This window comes from Rhinatrema bivittatum, chromosome 4 (assembly GCF_901001135.1).
Source record: "Rhinatrema bivittatum chromosome 4, aRhiBiv1.1, whole genome shotgun sequence".
NCBI classification, from domain to species: Eukaryota; Metazoa; Chordata; class Amphibia; order Gymnophiona; family Rhinatrematidae; genus Rhinatrema; species Rhinatrema bivittatum.
In genome coordinates this window covers 301858049-301881570 of record NC_042618.1, presented here as the reverse complement: position 1 = coordinate 301881570, position 23522 = coordinate 301858049, and the positions used below count along the sequence as shown (strand labels likewise).

General features: G+C 45.2%; 1 protein-coding gene across 4 annotated transcripts in view; it reads left to right on the top strand.

Annotated features, from left to right (window-relative positions):
• MYOCD (myocardin) overlaps positions 1–23522 on the top strand; it is a 332840-nt gene that overhangs the window by 183035 nt on the left and 126283 nt on the right. For 3 of the 4 annotated variants that reach the window (XM_029600233.1, XM_029600232.1, XM_029600230.1), the window contains exons 6-8: positions 1339–1517; positions 19549–19662; positions 20376–20626. In XM_029600233.1, the coding sequence (XP_029456093.1) occupies positions 1339–1517; positions 19549–19662; positions 20376–20626 (544 nt within the window). The remainder of the gene's footprint in view (positions 1–1338; positions 1518–19548; positions 19663–20375; positions 20627–23522) is intronic. The other variant, XM_029600231.1, reaches the window with a different exon arrangement.

Genomic DNA, 23522 nt, shown 5'->3' with positions numbered 1-23522 from the left:
CACCTCGCGTAACTGGGTGGGCCTCCTATAGAAGTATAAATACCTAACTACTATGAGGGTCTTATAGCTAGTCTCAGTCTCTCTCTCTCTCTCCCCCCAGTGTAAAAGCCTAAAAATGTGACGTGTGATAATGCCATGTTGCACAGCTTAATGAAAAAGGTGTAGTTGTTTGTCGTGTTAAAACCATGTGATATGGCTTTGCAATTTACAAAGCCAGCCCACTTGGCCAGAAATTCCACCCCCTTTTCAAAATTAGCATCACACAATGTGTTAAGGTGTTTTTCACATGCAAAAAGCCCATAACGCAGCTTGGAAAATAACCCCCAATAGTGGAGTTCAAAAACGAATTGAACAAGCTGAAAAATCCATAAATAATTATTAGCCAAGTACACTTGGAAAAGCTAACACTTATTCCTTGGAAGTGAGATATAAGAAAAAGATCATCTATTGGAGATCTGCTGGGTACTTGCAACCTGGACTGTTCACAGAGGAGTAGATTTTCAAACCGCGCGATTTGGCGTACTTTTGCTGGCGCATCAGGCGCAAGCAAAAGTACGCGGGATTTTAGTAGATACGCGCGTAGCCGCGCGTATCCGCTACAATCCTGGATCGGCGTGCGCAAGGCTATCAATTCTGTATAGCCGGCGCGCGCCGAGCCGCGCAGCCTACCCCTGTTCCCTCCGAGGCCGCTCCGAAATCGGAGCAGCCTCGGAGGGAACTTTCTTTTGCCCTCCCCTCACCTTCCCCTCCCTTCCCCTACCTAACCCACCCGCCCGGCCCTGTCTAAACCCCCCCCTTACCTTTGTCGGGGGATTTACGCCTCCCGGAGGGAGGCGTAAATCCCCGCGCGCCAGCGGGCCGCTAGCGCGCCGGGACGCGACCTGGGGGCGGGTCCGGAGGGCGCAGCCACACCCCCGGACTGCCCTGGGCCGTAGCCATGCCCCCAGGCCCGCCCCCGGAACGCTCCCGACACGCCCCAAAAACGCCACGCGGTTCGGGCCCGCCCCCGACACACCCCCCTCAGAAAACCCCGGGACTTACGCGAGTCCCGGGGCTCTGCGCCCAGATTTGGGCGGATTTAGGCGAGCAGGGCTCTTAAAATCCACCCCAGAGTCATGATGCTGGGCTTAATGGCCTTTGACTTGACCCAGCATGACACGTCTTATATTCTTATGTTATCAATGGACATATTAATTTTCTAACAAATAAACAGCTTCAGAGTACTCATCACAGATTAATTACTTTACCTACACTATAGTGCTAGCATAGTTCTTGAGAGGTTGCATATGTAGATAATGTAAGATAGTAATACTCCTGCTTTTTTTTCCCTTTTCTAAGGAAACCATGTCAGTCTTTCAAAATCTGCTGATGCTTTCACCTTCGAAGAAGACAGCAGCAATGATGAGCTGTCTCCAGAGCACCCAAAACATGAAGAATCCCAGGATACTGCTGCAACATCTCCACCACAGACCAAAATAGCAGAGGTAAATGCCTCTACTGCATCAGGAACAATGCAGGTAAAAAAAAGAGAGAGAGAGAATCCCAGACATCCAGGGTATCAAAATACAGAAAGACAGAGCATTAGAGGCATTCCATTAACATAATATTTAGAGAGAGCATCAGAGAGATCTCATACAACATACAAGTCCATCCATAACTATTTTTATCTTGACCTTGAATTTCCCCTCAAACTCCATACATCCAACAGACCGATTAGAGAAATCCACAAAGGAGAGTTACAAGTCCCTCCAACCAAAACCATTCGCCTAGTTTCGACCAGGGTCCGAGCCTTTTCTCTAGCAGGTCCAAACATGTGGAATAGTCTTCCTGCAGAACTCAGGTTGGAACCATGCCTACTAACTTTTAAAAAAAAACTTAAGACTTGGCTGTTCCGACTAGCCTTTTTGGATCCTTCAGACACACAATAATCTACCATCCTACTCACGAGCCATGGAACCATGCCTCTTTGAGATGCCTTTTATCCAATACCTCCGCAATTAAACTATCTTGCTCGAACTGAGCTCATTATGACTTTTGAATTTTAAGTTACGGCTCTGCTCGGGCCTTTTTTACTCTATTTACTTCCAAGCTGTAAAGCCTCCAAGTTTATAGTCCTTGTTCAATGTAACTTTCTTGCTCTCTTTCTGATTATAACTTATTGTTCCGTTTTCTGTTACAAGTTTCTATCCCTCATTCGATGTAAACCGATCTGATATGGTATTCAACCATGAAGTTCGGTATAGAAAAATGTGAAATAAATAAATTAGAGGCATTCCATTAACAGAATATTTAGAGAGAGCATCAGAGAGATCTCATACAACAAAATATAGTGTGCATCAGTTTTTAATTAGGTAATGACATCCAGAGAGTGTATCAGAAATATCAGAATGAATCCCATATGGAAAGTGAAAGGCATTTTCTCCCAGAAATGAGTTCCAAGTTCTTTTAGTAGATTTCATCAGTATAGACTTAGGTGTTGAATTGTCCTACTGCATTGAATGGACTTCCAGCTTTGAATTCCTCTGTTATCTGACCTATAAATCCTAGAATACATGAGAACAGAAGATCAAAAAACGAAGTTAGTTCAGATATTGGATCTTGGTTTTCTCCTGGACCTTGTTGAATTCTCTAACATTGCCACTGACTGCAGCTCCCTTTGTTTTGTTAGGCTGACATTTTCAATCACTGAAGTCTTCCTTGTGCTAGAGCCTCCAGCAGTTTCAGCACTGAGCACCCATCTAATCTACAGCACCAAAGTCTCCCTCTAGTAGGGTTGTCATATTGTTCCATATCTGTCAGACCTGGCTCCGATGTCACCTCGTCAATCTCCCAGACACTTTACAGCTGAGAGGAGCAATTGGCAAGGTGATGTTGGAAGCAACTCAAGACAGCCTGATATTGTGTGCCGAAGCATCCCCTGCACCCACAGAGCTTGAGCCTATCCAGAGAGATTGAGCTTCCTCTCCATGCAAGGATGTGTAGCTCCAATTTCTTAAGAAATAGGAACCGTGCAAGCAATGGGTGACACCAGAACTGGCTTAGCCTCTCCTTATAGACATGAAGATATATGTCAAGCCCATTCTCCAATAACATCAGCAGATGTCCTGGATAACTCCTCAAGCTGTCTACATAGGCATGCATTTTAGGGGTGTGCAGGCCAAAATCTTTTGTTTTGTTTGGAGGGGAGGATTATGACTAAATTTCATTTCCTTGAAAGGGCTTCTTTTATTTGTTTTCATTTCATGTTTCGCGAAAGTGATTGCTATTTTCTGAAATGAAAAAAGAAACAAATCTAGATTTTGGTAGTTTTTTTTTTTGTTTATTGACAAAATGAAAGGAGGGTATATTTTTGCTTTTTTTTTTTTCATTTTATTTGCAAAACAATGCACGTCCCTAGTGCACTTCAGCCCTTGAGGTGTGTGCTGGAACATCCTGTTAGTCCTATTGTTAATCGCCACTACATTTGCCATCCATTTGTGTAGAAACAAAATACTTTCTTTTCTGTGATTACAATTTAGTCCTTCACCTACTTGACCACTTTGGACAATAATAAGAAAATTATTTTATGTTATAATAACACATGAAGTAAAAGATTTCTATATTTTATAGAAATATATGTCTTAGTGGCAAGTCTAAGAGCCCTGAACTAAGAATAGGACACTGACTCTAAGCCCCACTGCACTCGTGGAACACACACAGGCAAGCACATGGAGGAAATGAGCAATTAGGTCAGCTCCCTGTGACTGTGCAGAAGAGCATGGTGTCCTGCAAAGCGTATCAAGCAATTGTTAACTTGTACTAGACAGTTCCTTGGCTTTGCTTCCCATTCCTGATTCCTGAGTCTTTGTTACACTCTGTACTTGGCACTGGGCATCACAATTTTCCAAGCACTTATGACGGCAAGCCAGAGAATGGTTTTCTGTGGTTTGTGGAAGTATCTGGGACTTATAAAATACCACAGATCATGTCTCCTGGTAAAGGAGGAACTACTGATCTTATCACCATGCACTAACAGCACTACGATTTGCATATGGAAATCAGTTTGACTTTTCCAGTCAGATTTCTAGGGGAAAAATGCTTTGAATAAGTTTTGCTATGAGTATTTGTTATATGAAAGCAGTAACCATTTGTTATATGAAAGAAGTATGGCTTTGTGACTCTTATTAGTTTCATCTCCAAACAAAGCAAATGGATGCATAGGCCAAGCACCGTAAGAGATTTCTTTAAATAACACAATTTGTTTCAGTAAGGTGCAGACCTGACAAGCAAGAATGCAATTTGCATGCTGAGGTTACAAATTGTTTTCCAAACTTCTTCCATATCTTTTGTTGCCCAAATGATAGGAAGAATTTTTAGGTTATATGATCATTGTACTGCTGCTGCATGTTTCACTCTTGCTGTCATTTTTCACATTACATATGAAAGGCTCCCTTGATTGGTAGACAAAGGTAGAATTATTACATCTGTACGCAGCCAGAGTCCTACTTCCTCTTATTACTGCCTTTATTTACTTACATTGCATCTAATAGATGGAATTCAGGAGTCCTGCAGAAGAACTGCTGGTTCAGTTGAAGACTTACATTCATTAAATGGGAATCTGGGGTGCTGAAAATGCTGGAGGCCTAGTGGATATGCTCTTTGGGGTAGATTTTAAAAGCAGCGCACGCGGCGTACATGTGCGCGTACTACCCGGCACGTGCACATGTATGCCCAATTTTATAACTTGTGCGCGCAGGCACACGCAAGTTATAAAATCCAGGATCGGCGCGTGCAAGGGGGTACACAATTGTGCACCTTGCGCGCGCCGAGCCACGCTGCTTTCCTCTGTTCCCTTCCCCCTAACCTAACTTTCCCACCTCTTCCCCTAACATTTCCCCCCCAGCCCTACTCTAACCCCCCCAAAAATTGTTATCTTACTTTTTGTGCCTGCCGGCCGACTGCTGGCACACAATCCTCGGCAGCAAATGGCCACTGTGGCAGGAGCCGCTGACCCTGCCCACACCCCGCCCTGGACTGCCCATGCCCCGCCCCTGCCCCTTTTTGCAAGCCCCGGGACTTACTCATGTCCCGGGGCTTTACGCATGTCACCGGGCCTTTCTAAATTTTATAAACCTGAATGCAGGAGTTAGCAATCTGTTGTGAAGCGACTGCAGAGTTAGCAATCTGTTAGTGACTGACTGCTTGAGTGGCAATCTGTATGGAGAAGATGCTTGATGGGAGGAGCAGTCAGATAAGAGGAGCAATCTGTAGAGAAAGCTTTGTGTAGCGGGCTCCTGAAGAGGGAGGAGTCTGCAATCTTGTAGTATCTCAGATATCATCTTGCTAAGGTGTAGTAATCTGTAATGAATCTGATATAGTTGTGGTGGATCCCTGGGCTGATGGCAGATGACCATGCTCTCGGGAGGATACCCCAAGAGGGACCACCGGCTAGGCTGGAGTATAGAGACAGACACACATTAGTTCTTTTATTAGACAGGTTATTAGAAACCACCAGAGGTGGCAGTAGTGAGCTGATATGCCCGGCAGGGCTGTAGTCCCTCAGGTACTGGAACAATGATCCCAGGATGGCTGAGCTGTTGAGAAACTGTAGAAAGTGAGTAGGCAGAGTAGGCAGAGTTCATGAATAGAACTAGATACAAAACTCACTATAGTCTCAAGTAAGCTCAGGAGCTGGAAAGAATTAGGCCCTTGAGGAGCGAGTACCTGGTTCCAGGGAAAGCTCTGAGAGAACAATGGTAACTCACATTTGTTTGTAGCAATGATAGCTTCCAGGCAGTGGAGAATCTTCAGAGTGTTCAGGAACATGGGCCCTCGAGGAGCGATTACCGGTTCCTATCTGTATTCTTTGCTTCCGTGTTTACTAATGAGGATGTTGGGGAGATACCAGTTCCGGAGATGGTTTTCAGGGGTGATGAGTCAGATGAACTGAACGAAATCACTGTGAACCTGGAAGATGTAGTAGGCCAGATTGACAAACTAAAGAGTAGCAAATCACCTGGACTGGATGGTATGCATCCTAGGGTACTGAAGGAACTAAAAAATGAAATGTCTGATCTATTAGTTAAAATTTGTAACCTATCATTAAAATCATCCATTGTACCTGAAGACTGGAGGGTGGCCAATGTAACCCCAATATTTAAAAAAGGCTCCAAGGGCAATCCGGGTAACTATAGACCAGTGAGCCTAAATTCAGTGCCAGGAAAAATAGTGGAAACTATTCTCAAGATTAAAATCGTAGAGCATACAGAAAGACATGATTTAATGGAACACAGTCAACACGGATTTACCCAAGGGAAGTCTTGCCTAACAAATCTGCTTCATTTTTTTGAAGGGGTTAATAAACATGTGGATAAAGGTGAACCGGTAGATATAGTGTATTTGGATTTTCAGAAGGCGTTTGACAAAGTCCTTCATGAGAGGCTTCTATGAAAACTAAAAAGTCATGGGATAGGAGGCGATGTCCTTTCGTGGATTACAAACTGGTTAAAAGACAGGAAACAGAGAGTAGGATTAAATGGTCAATTTTCTCAGTGGAAAAGTGTAAACAGTAGAGTGCCTCAGGGATCTGTACTTAGACCGGTGCTTTTCAATATATATATAAATGATCTGGAAAGGAATACGATGAGTGAGGTTATCAAATTTGTGGATGATACAAAATTGTTCAGAGTAGTTAAATCACAAGCAGGCTGTGATACATTACAGGAGGACCTTGCAAGACTGGAAGATTGGGCATCCAAATGGCAGATGAAATTTAATGTGGACAAGTGCAAGGTGTTGCATATAGGGAAAAATATCCCTTGCTGTAGTTACACGATGTTAGGTTCCATATTAGGAGCTACCACCCAGGAAAAAGATCTAGGCATCATAGTGGATAATACTTTAAAATCATCGGCTTAGTGTGCTGCAGCAGTCAAAAAATCAAACAGAATGTTAGGAATTATTAGGAAGGGAATGGTTAATAAAATGGAAAATGTCATAATGCCTCTATATCGCTCCATGGTGAGACCACACCTTGAATACTGTGTACAATTCTGGTCGCCACATCTCAAAAAAGATATAGTTGCGATGGAGAAGGTACAGAGAAGGGCAACCAAAATGATAAAGGGGATGGAACAGCTCCCCTATGAGGAAAGGCTGAAGAGGTTAGGGCTGTTCAGCTTGGAGAAGAGACGGCTGAGGGGGGATATGATAGAGGTCTTTAAGATCATGAGAGGTCTTGAACGAGTAGATATGACTCAGTTATTTACACTTTCGTATAATAGAAGGACTTGGGGGCATTCCATGAAGTTAGCAAGTTAAGACTAATCGGAGAAAATTCTTTTTCACTCATCGCACAATAAAGCTCTGGAATTTGTTGCCAGAGGATATGGTTAGAGCAGTTAGTGTAGCTGGGTTCAAAAAAGGTTTGGATAAGTTCTTGGAGGAGAAGTCCATTAACGGCTATTAATCAGGTTTACTTAAGGAATAGCCACTGCTATTAATTGCATCAGTAGCATGGGATCTTCTTAGTGTTTGGATAATTGCCAGGTTTTTGTGGCCTGGTTTGGCCTCTGTTGGAAACAGGATGCTGGGCTTGATGGACCCTTGGTCTGACCCAGCATGGCAATTTCTTATGTTCTTATGGTCTTATGTAATCTGAAAATAGAGAAAAGAGCGAAGCCCCCGAGAAACAGGTACCTCTGGTAAGTCCGAGGAGGCAGAGTAGCTTGGGAGTAAAGCCGAAGCAATCCCCTTGCTAACTCGGTTTGTTAGCATTTTCAAAGACCTTTAAATATTGGAAGCAGATGACGTCATCTCAGGGGAACGCCCCTGAGGTTCGCGCCCTTGCTGGTACAAGAGTCGGGACGTGTGCGCGCACACCTAGGCATCAGGACAAGATGGTGGAGTTGCAGCGTCGAACCGGTCCGGGTATGCCGGAGGGAGACAGCATGGAGACGCCGTGGTAGCCAGCTGTCCATCAGACCTGGAGGGAGTCACCACAGAGGTAAAGAGGGCGGAGTGAGGGCGTCGAGCAGCAACGGATGCAACATTAAAATAGGCCCGGCGCGCTTAAGGCTGATTACGTTTTAAAATCCGGCCCTTTGCATCTAAGAGTCCAGAGGTTTGCCTTCCTGCTGACCTCAACTGTTATGAAATAGTTCCATTCATAATTTCAAAGTACCTTACATCCAATCTTGTTGATTTAGAGAGTGGGTGTTTTAAAGAAGGTTTTATTCTCTAGTTATTGTGCAATATTGAAGATGTATATATTACATATTTCTATTATTGCATTTTTACTTTGGAAAGTCTTTAAGCTGATCCTCTGCAGTTCCCTGAACCCTTGAGATCAGCCATGTGTTGACAGGAAATCTCAAATTATCTCATTTATTTATACAAAAGCATTTATATTCTGCCCCTTCCACTGTTCGAGATGGGTGACAATAGCATGGAATCTGAATGGTCCATGTTGGCTATGATGACATAACATACTACATGAACCAACTGGATCCTATTCCATGTGAGGTCATTTGTGTCATAACATATTGCATGAACCATCTGGATCCTATTCCATGTGAGGTCATTTGTGTCACTGTTATGGATATGAATGTACTCAAGTTTCTGAGGAACTGCAATGGAGCTGCTTAAAGAATTACAAAAATAATAACCTTAAAATAACCTTTGTTCAGATTTATACAAGTAAACTGATATACGAAAATGCCCTACTCTTCTAGGCTAGGCTTCCTTAGGACAAAGAGAAGAAACTTCCAGCAATGGGAGATTCTAAGGGAAATATTGCTATTTAGAGTGATAGTGAGGGTTCATGCCCGAAAGGTTAGGTCAAGTCCCAGAGGCTATATAAGTGACTCAGAGACATCTTCTAGGGAGCTGTGATAGATAATTGTGGGCTGTGGTTCTCAATAGCTCAAAAAAGAGAGAGAGAGTTGTTTGCCTCTCTTTTCCATTTGTAGGTTGGAGTAGATTCTGCAGGGGAGAAATCTGCATCCAGAGTCAGAAGAGTTTCTTGTCCCAAAGCCTAAGGGATAGAAGAGTTGATCTAGGAGACTGGATCACCAGTCAGGTAGTGTGCTATCATTTCTGAATGGAAGAAGAGGACTTTCTTATATCCTGTTGAGGCTTCAAGAGATGTTAGAGACTTGTGGAGAGCAAGAGGAGGTTCCCAGACTTTATCCTGCTACTCAACTTTTGCAAAAAGCTGATGTTTTATATTTGTGAATTGGCTTTTTTAATATTAGACGCCTTATTTTTAGATTTGGTAAATTTTACTCTGTTTTGGAACACAATGCTTAGTCTTTGGACTTTCTTTTTGGAGTGACTGAATGTGATACCCTGGGTCTTAAGGGTTAGAGCCTGTCCCCCACAGCAGAATCTGAAGTTCAGAGCTGCACCGAGTTGGAGAGTGCTTTGAAGCATCTGAAGAGTGGCCTCTTTTGAAGGAGGGGGGGGTTACATATACGTGGATTTCTATAATATGCATACTTTAGCCAGGGTAGAGGAACTCCTGGGAGTATGTTTAGGTGGGAGGAGTAAAACAAAATGTGGACTTGGCATTTTCAAAAGTACACCCAGTATTTTATCCCTCCTCGGCTGCCATCACAAATAGCAGCTGCAAAGTACACAGGCACTTTTACGGGTAGATTTTCAAAAAAGCGCGATTTGGCGTACTTTTGTTGGCGCATCAGGCGCAAACAAAAGTACGCTGGATTTTAGTAGATACGCGCGTAGCCGCGCGTATCCGCTAAAATCCTGGATCGGCGCGCGCAAGGCTACCGATTCCGTATAGCCGGCGCGCACCGAGCCGCGCAGCCTACCTCCGTTCCCTCCGAGGCCGCTCCAAAATCGGAGCGGCCTCGGAGGGAACTTTCTTTTGCCCTCCCCTCACCTTCCCCTCCCTTCCCCTACCTAACCCACCCCCCCGGCCCTGTCTAAACCCCCCCCTTACCTTTGTCGGGGGATTTACGCCTCCCGGAGAGAGAAGTAAATCCCCGCGCGCCAGCGGGCCGCTAGCGCGCCAGGACGTGATCTGGGGGCGGGTCTGGAGGGCGCGGCCATGCCCCTGGACCGCCTCGGGCCGTAACCTCGCCCTCGGACCCGCCCCCGAAACGCTACGTCCCGCCCCGAAAACGCCATGCGGATCGGGCCCGCCCCCCGAAATGCCCCCGACACGCCCCCCTCGGAAAACCCCGGGACTTACGCGAGTCCCGGGGCTCTGCGCGCGCCAGTAGGCCTATGTAAAATAGGCGCACCGGCGCGCAGGGCCCTGCTCGCGTAAATCCGGGCAGATTTACGCGAGCAGGGCTCTTAAAATCCACCCCTTAATGTATGTACATTATCGGGTAGATTTTCAAACAGCGCGATTTGGCGTACTTTTGTTGGCGCATCAGGCGCCAACAAAAGTACGCTGGATTTTAGTAGATACGCGTGTAGCCGCATGTATCCGCTAAAATCCTGGATCGGCGCGCGCAAGGCTACCGATTCCGTATAGCCGGCACGCGCCGAGCCGCACAGCCTACCTCCGTTCCCTCCCCTCACCTTCCCCTCCCTTCCCCTACCTAACCCACCTCCCCGGCCCCTGTCTAAACCCCCCCTTTGTCGGGGGATTTACACCTCCTGGAGGGAGATGTAAATCCCCGCGCGCCAGCGGGCCGCTAGCGCGCCGGGACGCAACCTGGGGGCGGGGCCGGAGGGTGCGGCCACGCCCCCGGACCGCCCCGGGCCGTAACCACGCCCTTGGACCCGCCCCCGAAACGCTACGTCCCGCCCCGAAAACGCCGCGCGGATCGGGCCCGCCCCCGACACGCTCCTCTCGGAAAACCCCGGGACTTACGCGAGTACCGGGGCTCTGCGCGCGCCGGTAGGCCTATGTAAAATAGGCGCACTGGCGCGCAGGGCCCTGCTCTTAAAATCCGCCCCTATGGGTTTGATTTTAAAAAGCATTTACTCGAGCAAAACTGGTTTTTGCTCGAGTAAATACACTTTACTCAAGTAAGTGGGCTTTTCAAAATTGCTACAATATATGCCATTGAATTGTCCATAGGATTTACTCAAGTAAGTGCACTTTACTCGAGTAAATAGCTTTTGAAAATTGCTATGATAGTATGTCACATTTACATGCATAACTCCTTTGAAAATTACTCCCTATGCGTGTTCATTTTCAAAGAGAAATTTCCTGAGTAGAATGACTGTGAAAATTAGCTACAAAGTACGTATGTGTACTTTGCAAACATGCCAGTGACCTGCACAGGGGCATTTTCACCTCTCTATAGCTTTGCTTCTCTATACAGTCCTAATCACTAACTTGTCACACTATTTCGCTACCTTTAGATCATCAGATACTATGACCTTGAGATCTCTTTCCTAGTCCATGCTCATCAGCCTCTCACCCTCCATCACATACAACACCTTTGGAGTTCTGCACCTCAAATGCATGACTCTGCACTTGATGGCACTGAATTTTAACTCACAAAGATACCTTTCCCACTTTACTTTACATATTATTATATAAGCATCTTGGTTGAAAAAGGAATTATCATAAACATGAACCACATCTATCAATATGATGAAGGTTCAATAAAATTGTTGCGTTTCCCGGTCCCGGCAGTCCCGCAGCTGGCTCCACTCACCCCTGACACCCGGGTCCCGGACCTGGCCCTCCCTCCTTGGTAGCGGTAGGCGACTCGTGCTCCTGCCATGCTCCCAGGCTCCTTCGGCAGCTCCGCAGCCTTCTCCGGTCCTGGTCAGGTCTCTCCATGTGCGTTGGGAATGCCGCCATCTCCTAGTTCTGGCCTGCCTGCCTTAGGCGCATGTGCGTGCACCTTTGCTGACTTTAAAGGGGACGCAGTGGGAAACCCGCCCATGGCCCCGGATGATGACGTCTCTCAGCCTTGCTATATAAGGATGGCTTCGCCATTCAGTCTTTGCCTTGGCAACAAGTCTCCATGCTTTCTGTCATGTGCTTAGTTGCTGCTCATTCGTGTTCCTGTTCCAATACCTTCTCCTGTTCCAGTGTTCGTGTTCCAGTACCTGATCCTGTTCTAATCCTTGTGTTCCAGTTCCAGCTTCCTGTTCCTGCAACTCTTTGGACGGATTCCTTGGCTTTAACCCTCGCCCGCCCTGACCTCAGCTTGAACCTGACCTTGTCTTCAGCTAATTGTCTTTGGACTTAGCTACTTTTAGGCACCCGCCTACTCACAAGCCCAAACTTAACCTTGTTCCCAATCGCTTGCCTGCTTCTGTCTGTCCGGGTTTCTGGAACCTGGCCTTGTCTTTGACTTTGCTCCTCCAGACCCTGTGCCACCGCTGCTTCCTTTCACCCTACCTTGGACACTCTCTCCAGAATCAACCACTTGAAGCCCTGCCTAAGACCAGCCAGCCCTGGTACTTGAGGTTTCAACCTGCGGGGAACGAGAGCTGGTATTGGCAAAGCTCCAGTTGGCCTCTGCTTTCTGTTTGGCCCCGCCTCCTGATGGTGGTGACCCGGGAGGCGGGGCCGGGTTTCCCCACGGGTAGCGCCAACACCGCCTCGGGCCAAGGGTCCACCTCCGCAACAAAAATATAATCATAGATCCCAAAACCACAGTCTTTATTTTTTTTCATTTTTTAAATATAATTGCACATAAAAATTACTTAACTTAGAACAAAAAAACATAGAATTACAGATAGTGCTGAGTTTAAAATTATTGCCGTGTCCCAAGTGAATTGCTCTATCCAAATATATTACTGTATTCCGACATGGACAGTGTTTTGAAATCATCTGCATCAAGGGAGGGTGGAATATACAACCATTAATATCACTGCAAAGGAGGAAAGGCATTTATTTCTAGTCTTCCCTTCCTAATGAGAATAGCCAGACAAGGTCAACTCTGCAGACAAAACTGCATTTTAAACTTCAAATTTATGTCCACACTATTGAGCCATGTGAAAAAAAAGATTGTAACTGTTCCAAAAAAATGATCTTCCTTAAATTTGGCCTCAAAATTGGTGATGTTTGGCGCCATTGCCACGCTTATTGCGACGCTATGAATTTGCAAATAATTCTGTCGCTAAAAGGAAAAATAATTATGGCATAATGTAAACTCTGCCAGATGACAAAAAAAAAAAACAGTGGGAATATGGCAGGATTGAGGTCAGCAATCCAACAATAGACAGAGCCACCTTTTGGCAGGATTGAGAGCAGAAATCCAACAACAGACAGAGCCACTCTTACAGAATATTTTTGTACAAGGACTCAACATCTAATGTTACTAAAAAAAAAACCAACATCAGATGAGGCTAACTGTACATACTGTAGAATCCTAAGCATGTGTTCTGTATTCTGTGCACTGTCAGGAGCAGGAAGATTCAAATCTGTGGCCCCAAGTGTTCAGAACTGGGGGATTTGACAACAAAGGGGTAGATTTTATAAATTTCCGCGCGCATACTTTTGTTCGTGCACCAGGCGCAAACAAAAGTACGCTGGATTTTATAAGATACACGCTTAGCCGCGTGTATCTTATAAAATCTGGGGTCGGCGCGCGCAAGGGGGTACACATTTATGCAACCCGCGCCGAGCCTGGCGCGCGATGCCTGTTCCCTCCGAGGCCGCTCCGAAATCGGAGCGGCCTCAGAGGGAACTTACCTTTCACCTCCCCTCACCTTCCCCTCCCTTCCCCTACCTAGCCCACCCCATCAGCCCTATCTAAACCCCCCTACCTTTGTTGGCAGATTTACGCCTGCCGAAAGCAGGCGTAAATCTGCGCGCGCCAGCAGGCTGCTGGCGCGCCATCACCCGACCCAGTGGCTGGTCCAGAGGCCTCGACCACGCCCCCGGGCCGGGGCCACGCCCCGGTCCCGCCCCAAACCGCCCCCTGACCCCGGACATGCCCCCGGACACACCCCCTTCCCGCCCCTTTTACGAAGCCCCGGGACTTATGCGCGTCCCGGGGCTGTGCGTGCGCCGGTGGCCTATGCAAAATAGGCGTGCTGGCGCGCAAGTGCCCTGCGCATGTAAATCCAGCCAGATTTACGCTCGCAGGGTTTTTAAAATCCAGCCCAAAGCCTGGTAAAGTTCAAGAGAAGAAAAGATAGGGAGGGGGGTGTTATAACGATGCAGACCGAAATGGCTGCTTAATTCTGGAGCTCCTCTACCCCGACGCATTAAATCCTTCATAAATACGGTCTATATCTGCTGATTTCAGATTCTCTCACAGGCCCTCAGCTCTCCTACCGCTTGCAATGACAACCAAATGAAAAATTGCTGATTTAAAGCAGTTTTCATTTAGTAAATGTGCCTCAGCGATCCTTGGGGAGGACAATGATTCCCCGCAGCAGGCCGCATCCTGCACAGGTGGGAGGGAAGCCGTCAGCCGATGAAACCGCACACAATTCAGTGCAGGGGATCAGCTCACATGACCTTCCCTCTCGGGACGAGCTCCGCAGCTGGATTTTAGAGATAAGAGCAGACGTGAAGCAGCATAAGGATGAATGGTTAGCCTCTATTACAGAGATTAGGGGAAGATCTATCCTTCATGGGGACCAGAGTGGACGAATTAGACCTATGTATTGAAAACCACAGTGCTGTCCTTGCTAACTTGGCGGACCAACAGAAGGACTTAAAGGCTGAGTACATTACACTAGCTGAAAGTTGGAAGATCTGGAAAACAGGTCTCAACGATGCAATTTAAGAATTAGAGGCCTGCCTGAAACACCAGACTATGCTGAAGCACATCTGACAGCCTAGAAGATATGTTCATTTATATTATTGACGTACACAGAAAGAGTTTTAGACAAAAGCCTTATTACAACCTCTATTAAAATTGAGAGAGCGCACCAGGCTTTGGGCCTGCATCTCGAGAACTGCCCTCGTGATCTCATCCTCTGCCTACACAGCTTTGTGCAGAAGTCTCAGATTTATGAAGCGGCCAGAAGCTGGAAAGAGTGGGAATGGGAAGGGAATTCCCTCTCTATCTTCAATGATCTTGCCCCATGTCCTTGCGAAAGCGATATGAATTGCAGGAAGCTACATCTTCTCTAAGAGCAGCTGGCATCCAGTATCCCTGGAATTTTCCCTTCAGCCTACAATTTACAGCTAAGGGATCGACATATCGAGTGAAATCTCTGGCAGAGGCTGTAGAGGCATTTCAGAAGCTGGACTGTGACTTTTGTACTGCCGAAGACGGCAACAGCGCCTCTCAAAGTGGATTTACAACCCAGGTGGCACAGAGCTGGAAAGGAAGCAGATGATTCTGCAGGCTCTCTGAAGAATCCCGCTCAGTGCTATCTGATCAAGGGTAAAGGATTTGGACTGTTCTTTGTTCTCTTCTGCTTATTGCTCACTATTAAATTTCAGTCCATGAGCATGTCTTCACATTGACAGGATGTATACTTAAGATCACATGATTAGATAATCATTTTCTTATTTTTGACAGATTTGCTTACTATTTTGCATTTCAGTGAAGGTGAGATTTCCTTTCTTCTTTCTTTACCACAGTTTGGAGATTAGAGAGCAGAGATGGGGACTATTTCTGGTCTGATGTCATGATCCCCTCAGGGTGGTAGGATTCACCAGATTGCTTGGGTGAATCAGTTTGGGGTAGTGGGTTTTGGAGAGATTCTTCCATTTGTTTGGGTCCCTGGTTGCAAAATATTGGTGCAGCACTCTTTGTTGGGCTATCTTTGTGTGTGCCTTTCTTGAGCTCCTCTCTCCGTTTAACACTACACTGTTATGGTGACTAACATTATTTCTTTGAATGTAAAGGGTCTTAATACTCCTCAGAAGAAGTATCTACTATCTCAGGAACTGCAGCATCTTAAAGCTTCTATAGCTCTGCTCCAGAAGACACATCTCCGGAAACAGCATGAGCATCTGCTACACCTGCCTGATTTTCCTCATAAGATTTTTGCGGCTAGTTTTAAGGATGCTCAATATACTGGGATGGGCATACTGCTCTCAACTCACTTTGCTCATGAATTGTTGTTTCATATTACAGATCCCAAGGGTCATTACTATATGATGAAAGTATGGGTAGGGAAGGAAGTAATTTCTGTTGTTAATGTGTATGCCCCCAATACGGGCCAGAGCTCTTTTCTACTCACATTGAATCAGCTCTTGTTGGATCATGCTGAAGGTTTAATTATATTGGGTGGTGATTTTAATCTCACTAGAAATAATACTTTGTATAACTCATACCCTGCCTCCATCCCTTGTTCACACTGGGGGGGGGGGGGGGGGGGTAGACATTCCCTAGCTGCCCTGATGTCTCAATGGAAACTTGTTGATATATGGCGCCAGCGTCACCCTACTTCTCAATGTACACCTTTTTTCTCACTCTCATAGCTCTTACTCGCAAATTGACTATTTCCTTATTGATATTCCTTTACAGAACCAGGTGGTGGAGGTAAGGATCGGGGATATAACATGGTCGGTTCACGCCCCTATATGGCTTAAGGTTAAATTAGAGGCTGCAGATAAAGGTCTCAGTTTTTGGCGTCTTAATGAGAGTTTACTCAGGGATGACACTTTTGCCAAATCTTTGGAAGATCAACTTCAGTTCTTCTTTCAAGTGAATACATCTAACAGGATATCTAAAAACATGCTCTGAGAATCTTCTAAACTGTAGCAAGGGGCCTCCTTATTTCTCGCGTGTCATTTTGCAAGAAAGAGGAGAAGTCTCGCTTTGCACTACTAGATTATTACAATTCACTGGATTACCTCAAAAAACATGATTCATGCTCTCCAAATAACACAAAACTCTGCTGTAAGATTACTCACTGGAACTAACATTCATGACCATATTATTCCGATTCTTTTCTTATTACATTGATTATCAGTACAATGGCACATTCAATACAAACTAACATCCATTATTCACAACCTATCTACATTTTTTCACCATGGCAAATGCTATTCTCAAAATCCACACTCCATCTAGATCACTAGAATATTCCCAAAAACAACTTCTTGAAATTCCATTTGTCCACACTTCCTATAAATATACACAGCATCGCAGGCCTTAAGGCATTCTGCAGAGCACTTAAAATGTTTCAACACCCCATATCATGATTCAATAGATACCAGCTCCCAGGTCCTTCCGTAATTTTTTCCAGCAAGATTTCTTGTGATCCTCGAAGATATTCAATCTTCCTATATGTTTTTATTGTTTATTGTTGTAATTTGGATATTATGAATGTTTTTATGTAACCTGCCCCGAACTTTGGAGAGTGCGGGTTATTAAAATTATTTCAAATAAATAAATAAAATAAATAATACATTTCCATTTTTATCCCACCTTTCCAAATAATTCTAACAGTGGCTTACAGCATTTTCAGAATTTGTGCCCCAAAGAGCTTAAAATCTAAGGAGGTAATTTTCAAAAGGATTTATGAGTGTAAAACTGGGTTGTATGCAAATAAATGGACTTTTGAAATTGCTACTTTTATGTGCATAGCGCCTTTGAATTCACTCCATAGGTCTGAATTTTCAAAAGGTTTTATGTGTGTCAATGGACTTTATGTGCATAAATAGGCTTTTGAAAATTAATACAATATATGCTACTTTTATGTATGTAATTCCTTTTGAAAATTGCCACCATACTGGGTACCTGAGGCAAAGGGAGATAAAACATGGAAACCACCTGACCCATTGTCACCAGGAGTGACAATGGGTCAGGTGTTTCCATGTTTCTCAGCCCATTACTCCAGCTACTAGGTGACTCCATTTCCCTGCTAGAGTGAATAATAATTTTGTTCTGAGGCCAAGTATATTATTTGCTTTCCTGCTTTTTCATAGTTAGGGTTGTTACTGTATGAAATCTGGGAGTTGAGATTGTTTCAATATTGGAGGTTTGCTATATAGCTTGAGTGACTTTTTCCAGGGATTTATGTTATTTCACCTGGTTAATAATAGAAGGCATTTATTTCACTGAGGTGACAAAGTAATTTGAATGTGCTTAAACAGCGATATACGCTGTTTAAGCACATTAGAGCACTACTGTGGCTTGATACATCTCCCAGTAAGTTTATACCTGAGGCAATGGAGGGTAAAATGACGTGCCCAAGGTCTCAAGGAGCAGCAGTGGGATTTGAACCCTGGTTTCCCTGGTTATAGCCCATTTTAGGTTAGGCTTGATATTAATATCTGCAACAGAATGGCCAATCCTGAGAGAGTAGGCAGAATGAGAAGTGAACTAAGAATGCTCAAGGAGTGGTTGAATACTTGGCAGTTAAGATTCAATACTAATATAGACAAAAAGGGAACTGCTGAAAACAGCACAATCCTATAGTATATTAATAAAAAAAATAAGAAATCAAATGCATTATCAATTTATAGACAGCAATGCAACATAAAAATACAATAATGCTTATTAATTTTATAATACAGATTGTTTACTACAAAAATACATCTTAACATTTTTTTAAAAGCTCTAACCGACAAAAAGCTATCAATGAAAAGCTATTTGTTTCTTAAAGTCAACACTGTCCCACAAACGACTTCTAAGAATATTCCAAATTCTTCAGTGAGGTTGGAGATTGTCCAGAGAAGAAAAGCAACCAAAGTAGTGTGGAATTTGTACTATAACCCCTATGAAATGAGACTAAAGGTCCTCAATATGTATACCCTAGAAAAGAGGAGAGTCAGGGGGATCTGATATAGACATTTAAGCGGTATTTTTCCAAAGAATTTGTGTGCATAAACCTTGGTTTATGTGTGTGTGCGTGTGTCTGTGTGTGTGTACATTTGCTTTTGAAAATTATCTGTGAGTAGTAGCTCAGGGAAAAGTACATTTGGAATATGATTTTGCACGCACCTTTCCCCAGACTAGGCATTCTGGGGGACAGGGTTGGAGGAGAGGAGGCAGATTTAAAGCAGGAAAAATATTTACGTGCTCACTTGCAATTTTCACAAGGTGTAACTTGCCATGCATATGTCCCTGAATATACCAGCAGTACTCAGGAATTTTCAAAGTGGACTTCAAAATATGGGCTAAAGTCTGCGTGTATGACTTCTGCAGCCTGCTGAAAATTACCCTCCCCTCATACCCGAAAGATATTAATGCTCAAGAAGGAAAGCTTTTTCAAAAGAAAAGAAGTAGAACTTGGGGGTCATGATATGAAATTCCAAGGGAGTAGGCTCAGGAACAACATCAAGAAATGTTTTTTCACAGAGAAAGTGGTGGATATGTGGAATGCCCTCCCAGTGGAGGTGGTGGAGACAAAAACAGTAATAAAATCCAAAAAAGTGTGGGATAAATACAGAAGATCCTTAGTGGCAGAGAATGGATGCACTGAGGCAATCTGCACAGCGTGGCAGTTAGAACCCTAAAAGACAAACAGGAGGAGTGGGCTTTGGGTTCCTTGTGTGAGTTTGTATGTGCATCTACACACAGTGGATAAATTGCAACTGGGCAGACAAAATGTGCCATTCTGGTCTTTATCTGCTGTCATTTACTGTGTTATTATGTTACTATGCAGTACTAGAATAGATTTACCAAAGCACAGAGATAATGCTTTGAGTCTGCACGCTGCTGTGATGTGAATAATTGCTCTGCTCATAAGAAATCACTCTTATTTCAGAATCAGGACTCTGACAAGGAAGTAAATGAATCAGAATCTGCCCTAAATAACCAGAATCTGAAAGAAATGAATGGGCACCTATCAGCCCCCATTCCTGTCCCAGCAGCCATAAAGGTAAGGCACAGATCTCTTTCTCTCAATGCAGAATCTCTGAGACAGCTTCTAATTGCATGAAATGGCACTGAATGCACCTACTCAGCAGTTAGCAGCTGGTGGACAGTGCAGTCATTCAATCTCTCCCCCTCTCATTTGCCTTTCCTTGATTTTTCTTTCTCTCCGTCCCCTCTTTAGTGCAGTGCAATTAGCAGACAAAGCACTGCTCTTTCAGTCCAGAGGTGGATGCACTCTTTGCATGATTACAAAAGGTTCTAGGATTGACTTTATGAAAGCAACCATTGTAAAACAGAAAACAAAATTCATTTCACTTGTAATAATATCACTTATTCGGGTGCACTGAAGCATAAATTAGGTATCTATGTATATTCTCAATATATAGCTTTAGATAATCTATCCATATCTATATATCTTATTATTTATATGTATGGGAAAAATCCTGGTAGCTGGAAATGAAGGCTTATCGCAATAGCCCAGGAAATGCCAGTTCCAACTGATCTGGAAACCCAATGGAGAGGGAGGAAAACTATCAAAACAAAGAAAGAAAAATGATTTCAAGAGCTTTACTACTTCTGTAAGGCGCATTTGGACTACTGAGAATCAAAAATCCAGAATTTTCTGAAATATCATCCTGCAGTACAGAAGGGTAACAGCATCTAGTTTAGTCACATTGTACTCTGTTGGTCACATTATTTTATTTCTCTGTGCCCCAGTCAAAATCCTCTGGTGACAGCAAGAATCGCCACAAGAAACCCAAGGACACCAAGCCAAAGGTGAAGAAACTGAAGTATCACCAGTACATTCCACCAGATCAGAAAGCAGAGAAGTCTCCTCCGCCCATGGACTCAGCCTATGCCAGACTCCTGCAACAGCAGCAACTCTTTCTACAACTGCAAATCCTTAGCCAACAGCAGCAACAGCAGCAGCACTTCAACTACCCAGGAATTCACCCCACGCAGCTTAAGTGAGCATCCTGTTCACAGCATATGCATGCAAGTAGCACTGAGTAGTAAGGCTAAAAATAATTCCACAATGCAAAATGTTCTTCAGTCATTTTCCTAAAACATTATCATATTGTAGAGGCAGGCATGTCCAGTCCTAGAGTGCCACAAACAGCTCTGGTTTTCAGGATATCCACAATGAATACGCATGCCATATATTTGCATGCACTACCTCCATTATATGTCACATGGTAGGAGCACTGGATGGCCTGCACCATTTTTAAAGATGGCGCCAGCCGTCCATTGCTCCTACCATGTGACAGGGGCCGGCCAATGGCATGGATACCCTGTCACATGCTAAGGACAAGGGGCCATCGGCGCCATTTTGTTTACTGGCAGCCGACAGCCCGAGAGCGGGAGAACACTCCCGGGATCCCCACTGGACCACCAGATACTTAAATATTTGGGGGGGGGGGGTTGGAGGGGTCCGGAGGGTGGGGGGATACTAAAGAACTAATTTTAAAGGGTCGGGCTGTGTTTTTGGTTATCGGCTTGGCACAGCTGATAAAAAAACCCAACGATTGGACCGCGGGAAAAATAATTTCCAATAGTCCACAAATCCGAAACCGGAACCGATTCCGGTTCCGGTTCACATCTCTAGCCAATATATCTCCTGCATTTGCATTGTGGGTGTTCTGAAAACTAGATCTGTTTATGGCACTCCAGGACTGAAGTTACCCAACCCTGGTATACTGTAACATAGCAGATTATGCCAGATAAAGACCAATTGGCCCACCTAGTCTGTCCAGTTATTCTTGTCCAAACTGATAAGGATGTGTCTCAGCTGCCAGCCATAGAAGATTGACTAACTATAGGATATAACTTTTTCCCTAGTCTGCTTTTGTTGTCCTCTTCTAAGTCTAAGTGTTCAAGTTCACATACTTAATACAATGCCAACCCTGCCCCCATGCCTTACCAACAAGCTTTGTAATAATTTAATCTAAAGCAAAAATATTCCTTGTAAACTACCAAACATACTATCACCGTGTAGGATGATAACTGGTCTCTATCAATCTACCAGCATCAACATGATTGGTTTCTAGGAAGTTATATAATATAGATTTAACTTGGATTTCAACTTTCAGTGAGATATTCTTCTCAGTTAGGGGAGTCATGTTACCAATTGTTCTATGTCAACTTTGACAAGTTGATCTGTTCTGTCTTTTAAAGACCTACCCCACCTCTTTATCAGAATGCAAGGGAATGGCATATGAGAAAACCAGAATTGGATCAGTCTATCAATGTTTAACTGGCTCGCGGGAGATTTTCAAAGGGGTACGCGCGTAGGATACGCGCGTACCCCCTGAAAACCTACCCCAAACCCCCCCTGCGCGTGCCGAGCCTATTTTGCATAGGCTCAGTGGCGCACGCAAGCCCCGGGACGCGCGTAAGTCCCGGAGCTTGCATGGAGGGGTGTGTCGGGGGCGTGTCGGGAGCGTGCCCGGAGTGACGCAGCGTTTTGGGGGCGTGTCGCGCATGACACGACGTTTAGGGGGCGGCGCCGTGGGCATGGTTTCGGCCCGGGGGCGTTCTGGGGCGTGGCCGCGGCCTCCGGACCAGCCCCTGAGACCGGAACATGGAGCGGGGCAGCTGGCCGGCGCACGCAAAGTTGCGCCTGCTGGAAGCAGGCGTAACTTTGCCAACAAAGGTAGGGGGGGTTTAGATAGGGCCGGGGGGCGTGGGTTAGCTAGGGGAAGGGAAGGGAAGGTGCAGGGGGGTGGAAGGAAAGTTCCCTCCGAGGCCGCTCCGATTTTGGAGCGGCCTCGGAGGAAACGGAGGCAGGCTGCGTGGCTCGGCGCGCGCAGGCTGCCGATTTTGGGCAGCCTTGCGTGCGCCGACCCCGGATTTTAATGGATATGCGTGGCTACGTGCGTATCTATTAAAATCCCGCGTACTCTTGTTCGCGCCTGGTGCGCGAACAAAAGTACGCACTCACGCTAATTTATAAAATCCGGCCCTCAGACTGTAATAGTGGTGAGGTTGGAAATGTTTTTTTATAGCTCTGCAATACCTAACAATGTAGATTTGAAGATAGACATTTATTGTCGATGGATTTTCAAAAGGTTTAACTGGCTAACTTTAGGAATCATCTTATTAAATCTTACCAATTAAAAATTAGCCCCTTCTCACCGACCAGCTTTATGCAGCTAAGGGGTCAATTTTCATACTACCCATATTGCTGCAAAGTCTATGGGTACTTTTAAAGTACAGATTTTGCGTCCGTTTTCAGAGTATCTGCAGATTCTTGAACCTGCTTTTCTGCAGGTATTTTTTCAGATTAAAACAACGCATGTAGTTTTGAAAGTTTGAAAATGCAAAAACTGTATTCATTCTTTCTCCCCCAGGAATACCTCCACTACAATGCAGTAAAAATATGTGGGTTGTGGAACTACTGTTGCGCTCGGGGGTGGACCCTTGTCCTGGGGCAGGGATGGAATGGCTCCTGCGAAGAACAGGAGGACACTGCCCCCAAGTGGTGGAGTACTGGATGAGACAGAGGCTAGGAGGAGCTTCACCACTGGAAGCCCGAGGTCCCCCTGGGAGGAGATCATAGGGACCCGGGCCGCTTGGACTTAGGTGGGCCTCGCAGGGTCTCCTAAGAGCAAGGAAGTCCGGTGTGCCCGCAGGCTCAGAAGGAGCGTGGTCGGGTGCGAGCTGGAGACGAGGTCAGGCAGGCAAATGTCAAGATCCAAGATCAGTCCGAGGAGTGGTCAACGAAGCAGGGGTCAGGTAGCAGAGGTCAGACGAGGTCAGATGCAGGCGGAGGTCTTGAGGCAGGCGGCAGACAGGCGGCAGGTCCGGAGCAGGCTGAGGTCAGAACCAGAAAGGCAGTCCGAGGTAACACCTGGGTAGAGCAGA